The sequence below is a fragment of the Leuresthes tenuis genome, unplaced genomic scaffold, assembly GCF_036924035.1.
Source record: "Leuresthes tenuis unplaced genomic scaffold, fLeuTen1.0.hap1 SCAF_195, whole genome shotgun sequence".
In the NCBI taxonomy this organism is placed as follows: domain Eukaryota; kingdom Metazoa; phylum Chordata; class Actinopteri; order Atheriniformes; family Atherinopsidae; genus Leuresthes; species Leuresthes tenuis.
In genome coordinates, this window is record NW_027325549.1 from 54873 (window position 1) to 61032 (window position 6160).

The 6160-nt window shown below is 40.9% G+C and overlaps 1 protein-coding gene across 1 annotated transcript; it reads left to right on the forward strand.

The window, feature by feature from the left end:
- Positions 1-233: 233 nt before the first annotated feature.
- On the forward strand, positions 234-5355 carry LOC140287985 (uncharacterized; the record flags this gene model as incomplete). The annotated part of the gene is made up of 2 exons (XM_072379161.1): positions 234-5053; positions 5165-5355. Coding segments are annotated over exons 1-2 (5011 nt in total), but the record flags the coding sequence as incomplete, so codon positions are not given.
- Between the last annotated feature and the right edge of the window lie 805 nt (positions 5356-6160).

The following is a 6160-nucleotide window of genomic DNA, read 5'->3' on the forward strand; positions in this document are numbered from 1 at the left end:
ATACGAAATACAGGAGCAACATCATGTTTCAAAATAAAATTCGTGATTATAGTCATACGAAATACAAAAGCAACATTGTGTTTCAATATAAAGTTCGTGATTATAGTCATACGAAATACAGGAGCAATATTGTGTTTCAAAATAAAGTCAAGGAGAATATCAAGATGAAATATCATGAAAATGATGAAATGCGCGAAAACAAAATTAAGACTAGCAATGACACTTATGCAAATATGAGAAAGAAGCAACAAGACATTGACTTTGTCATTGGTCAGTTTCGTCAAGACGTCAGCCGTGGTCCTGAATACATATGCTCTGTTTGTCATCGCTTACTTTTCAGGAAACAAGTGATTGAGTGTAAAAGATGTTATTATGAAAGCAAAAGACCAGAGGTTGCTGCACTGGCTAAGCGGTGTATAACATTACAATATTTACATGTTTGTGATACTGAATGTGGGCAGGAATGTCATTTGTCTGATAGTCCTTTTAGCAAATTATGGGTTTGCCATTGCTGCCATCAAAAAATGCTTAGAGGAAAACTACCAGAAGAGAGTGTCACTAACAACATGCATTTGGATGAAATTCCACCTGAGCTGAAATGTCTGAACTCTTTGGAGGAACATCTCATTGCTCGTCACATTCCCTTTATGAAGCTGCTGTGTTTGCCCCGAGGCCGTCAAAGAGCTTGCCATGGTCCATGTGTCTCTGTACCTGTTGATAACAGTAGCGTGACAAATGTTCTTCCAAGGAACGAGTGTGATGACAAAATGATAAGAGTCAAACTCAAACGGAAGTTGACATACAAAGGTCATTATGAATACATGTATGTGCACACTGATCGTGTAAGAAATGCACTGAGGTATTTGATCGCAAACAACAAGTGGTATGATGATGTGATTTTTAATGATGAATGGGTAAACACTCTGAATGGAAGTGATCAATGCGAGGCAAATGAGGACACCGAAGAGCTACCCGCTAACAGTGATGATGAAAATAACCTTGAAGAGCAAGCAGAGGAGGAACTGACCTACATTAAAGACCAGGGTGGCCTCTTGTCAGACACATCATTGCAACCTGTCAATCTGGGTTCAGAGATCATTGATCAGAATTTCCAGGATATACTGAGCATAGCACCAGCTGAAGGCAACAGTCCGGTTCGGTTGCTATCTGATAAAACCAACGAGGCCAAATGCTTTCCTGTTCTGTTTCCATTGGGTGGACCTACATTCCACGATGAAAGGGAATCAAAAATAACTCTGTCACGTTACCTGAACTGTCGCATTCTCAATGCTGATGGACGTTTTGGTCGCAACACAGACTACATTTTTTATGCACAATACATGTCAGAAGTGCATCAAGTCATATCTGGTGTATCAGTGGCAATGCGCAAAGGTGGTGGCAAGTCATCTCTGAAAGAAGCATCAGACCTGTTGTTGAACTCAGATTCACTAAGTAAAATATTACGAAATGATGAAGGGTACAAGTTCTTGCGAGGAATTCGTGGAACCCCACCTTACTGGATGTCAGTACAGAAAGATTTGTTCAGTATGATTCGACAACTGTCAATTCCAACATTTTTCATAAGCATGTCAAGTGCTGATCTGAGATGGCCCGAAATGCTTGGTTCTCTTTTGAGGTTGGAAGGAAAAGAAACACCTGTGGAGGATCTTGACTGGTCTGAAAAATGTGCGCTGATTGGAAGAAATCCAGTTACTGCAGCAAGAATGTTTGATCATCGATGGCATTGTTTTCTTCGTGATGTAATCCTGTCACCAGCTGAACCCATAGGGAAAATAAAGGACTACTTCTATCGAGTTGAATTCCAACAGCGTGGTTCTCCTCATGTTCACTGTTTGTTTTGGGTGGAAAATGCACCAAAGATTGATAAAGACAGTGATGCCGATGTGGTAACTTTCATAGACCGATACATTTCATGTGAGATTCCACCAGAGTCTGATGCAGAGCTTCATGAGGTTGTGAACAGTGTTCAAAAACATAGCACCAAACACTCAAAAACATGCCGTAAGAAAAATACAGTGTGTCGATTCAATTTCCCACGACCTCCATCAAGCCGTACTTTCTTTACAAGAAGTGGGAACTCAGAGGACTTGAGTGGAAAAGATGACAATACCAATGCCAATGCAATCATAAAGAAAGTGAAAACAGCACTGGACAATCCTGACTTGAATTATGATACAGTTGATGCTTTTTTTGAGTCTCTTGGGATACATCAAGGCCTGTTTGAGAGAGCATACAACATATGTTCCAAAAAGAAAAGCATTGTCCTTAAGCGAAATCCTTCTGAAATTTGGGTGAACCAGTACAATAAAGACTTACTGCGTGCTTGGCAAGGAAACATGGACATTCAGTTTGTCACCGATGCCTTTTCTGTTGTGGTCTACATACTGTCATACATCACAAAAGCAGAGCAAGAAATGGGTTTGCTGTTACAGCGTGCACAGAACGAGGCGAGGAATGGCAATCTTGATGCAAAAGCTGCGTTCAAACAGCTCGGCAGTGTCTACCTGCACAACAGAGAAGTTTCAGCTCAAGAGGCAGTGTATAGATTGACACGTATGCACTTAAAGGAATGTTCTCGGGAAGTACAGTTTATTCCTGTCGGTGAAAATCCTGTTAGGATGAGTTTGCCTTTGCATGTGCTCCAAGCTAAAGCTCAGCACCAACAGTCTGATGATGAGAGTAGCATTTGGATGACTAATGTGGTGGAACGGTACAAGAGCAGACCTCGATCAGCAGAAATGGAAGAGTTATGCCTTGCCAGCTTTTGCTCTCAATACAGAGTTATTTCAAAGTCTGAGGGTTCACAACAAAGAGAAGCACATGACATAATCCAACTCAACAACAACCGTGGCTTCATCAGAAAAAGAACCAGAACACAGCCTGCTGTCGTGAGATATCCCAGGTTTTCACCAACAAAAAATCCGGAAAAGTACTTTCATTCATTGCTGCAGCTGTTTTTGCCCTTTTATGAAGACTCGCACCTCAGACCACCTCAGTTTGATACATACGAACAGTTTTACAGAAGTGGTGCGGTGAAATGTGGCACTGACATTGAAAAAGTGCAATCAATTGTGGACTCCAATAAAGCTTTATTTGAAAAAGAAAGCGATGAGATTGACAAAGCCAAAGAACTGTTGGATAACGACATTGATTTAGAAGACGCTTGGGCTCAGATATGTCCGGAAACAGAAAGGGTACGTCTCAGTTGTTTGGATATCATGAAAAACAAAGCTGTAGATGATGAAGAAGGCAGTGATGATGTTGGTGATCTTATTCCCGACCTGACAGCAAACCCAAAGACAATATGCACTTTGGAAACTAATCACATGACAATGCCCCGAGAGGCTGCACTTGGTTTATTGCGAACATTGAATGAAGAACAGGCAGCAATATTTTATGCTGTTCGTCAGTGGTGTCTGCAGATACTCTTTGGACAGAATCCTGAACCGTTGCGATTGTTCATTACTGGTGGAGCAGGAACAGGTAAATCCCATTTGATCAAAGCCATCCACTACGAATCTACACGACTGCTGTCACAAATTGCTGACAATCCAGAGGATCTGACTGTGCTTCTTACAGCACCCACTGGTGTGGCTGCATATAACATTGGTGCTGCAACTATTCACAATACATTCTCCATTGGTGCAAATGTTAAACTGCCTTATCAACCTCTTGGTGATGAGAAGGTCAATACTTTAAGGATGAAAATGCGAAACTTACACATTTTGATCATCGATGAAGTGTCCATGGTTGACCACCGTCTTTTGGCCTACGTTCATGGCAGACTACGTCAAATCAAACAGACTGGTGATTATTCTTTGTTTGGAAATGTTTCCCTGATTTGTGTGGGTGACTTCTTTCAGTTGAGACCTGTCAAAGGCACACCTCTTTTTTCTGACAACACAGAAGTCAACATGTGGGACAACAACTTTGAAGTTGCGGAGCTTACTGAAGTTTTGAGGCAAGAAAATGCAGATTTTGCGGATATGCTGAATCGCCTCAGAGTTCGTAAAAAGAATGAATGTCTCAGTGCCCGTGATGTCCTTGCATTAAAGCAACGTGAAACTGGTGAAGGCTCCACAGACATTCACATATATGCTACAAATGCAGAGGTTGATAAATACAATATCACCAGATTGCAAGAACATTGCCCAGATGCAATCAGCATAGATGCCCAAGATTTTACACGGAGTCCCAAAACTGGAAGAATGGAACCAAAATTAGGCTTCCATACAAAGGTTTTCAACTCATGCTTGCCAAGGTGTGTGTCATTGGGCATTGGAGCAAAGGTGATGTTGAAGAAAAATATAGACGTGTCTGACGGCCTTGTCAATGGTGTGTGTGGTACGGTTGTGGAAATTATTAATGGTGAAGATGAGGATGACATTCCTATTGCTATCCATGTTGAGTTTGAAGACCCTAATGTTGGAAAGATGCAGAGGTCGAAATCCAAAAGAAGTTCTGAACGCTCTACAATTGTGGAGGTACAAGAGGATCAAGTATCAAACGCTGGTGGAATACGAAGGCAATTTCCTCTCACCCTGGCTTGGGCAATGACAGTACATAAGTGCCAAGGCCTTACTGTGGACAGAGCTGTTGTATCACTCAACAAAATCTTTGCTGCAGGGCAAGCATATGTTGCATTGAGTCGGGTGAGAACTCTTGATGGACTGATTATTGAGGACTTTAAAGAGGCAGCTATATTTTGTGATGACAAAGTAGACACAGCCATGAAAAGCTTGCCAAAGTTCAACTTTAAAAGTATTGGTTCAGCTGACATTGATCCGGTCTGCACAATTGCACTCCACAATGTACAGAGTTTGAATGCTCACTTTGACGACATGCGATCCCACAAAACCATCATGAAAGCTGACTGTATTTGCTTAACAGAAACATGGCTCAATGCAGACAGCAAAGACCAACCACAACTACCGGGATATGTCTTTAATCACAATCCAAGAGAGAACTGTTACGATGACTCTGACACAGTTTTTACAGCATTGAAACATCAGCAAAGAGGAGGAGTTGGTTTGTATTATTCAGACAACATTGATGTGCAGGTGTCAATTCCAACGAGATGCAACTTGGAATGTTTGTATTTCCATATATCTCATGTAAATTTGACTGCTGTTGTTTTGTACAGGCCAAGTTCCTACAAGATTGACATGTTTCGACAGCAGTTATCACAGGTCGTCTTTGAACTCGAGAAGCATGCAGGGAGGAAGGTGATCATGGGAGACTTCAATGAGGATGTCTTTGTTTCGTCTACTGTGGCAAAATTCCTGGAACAACATGGATACACTCAACACGTCCAAGCAGCTACAACAGAAAGAGGTACGTTAATAGATCATGTGTACTGTAAAGATGTAGGAGATGTTGTTATCGATGTTGTACAGACATACTACAGTTTCCATGAAGCAATTCTTATCTCACTGTTGTAATATTTGTGTTTACAATGTGAATTATTCACCATTAGATGTTCTGTAGATGTTCCGTCCGCTATTTGGGGTTTGGGGGGGTCGCAAGGAGGGAGCGATTTACAGGACGGCTCCTTGCAGGGAGTGGGAGGGTATTTAATCTATTTTCCAAAAGAAGTTTTGTGTTTTGGAGACCAGGGCTGGTTAGCATGCTTCCAAACAAAAGAAAAAAAATAATATGAGTGTCTGTCTGATATTTTGTGATTGTCGCAAGTGCAACCCTAGCTATCACAGCTACTTAGTAACTTTCTCCCTCTCTTTCAGTTCATCATTGACAGATTAGTTGGCACACAATTATGTTCATGCTTTTGGAATGGGTTACTGTTAAGATCTTAACAGATGTGATCTTAACAGTAAGATCTGTTAAGATCATATCTGTTAAGATCACTTGTTAAGATCTTAACAGATCTTAACAGATCTTAACATGTGGGTCCATTTAAGACTACAGTCATTTTATTTTTAGTTTATTTTTAGTCACTGCCCCATAGTCACTGCACTTGCACTTTGTCTCCTGTACTGACTACCCTTACATAAACTAGCCCTGGTCTCCAAATAAAAGCACATTGAACAATATCTAAACATAAGCTTGGTGAAAATGTATTTTCATACATTTCAGACAATTTATTGTCTCGATAAATAAATGATATGCTCAGTCAGCTCAT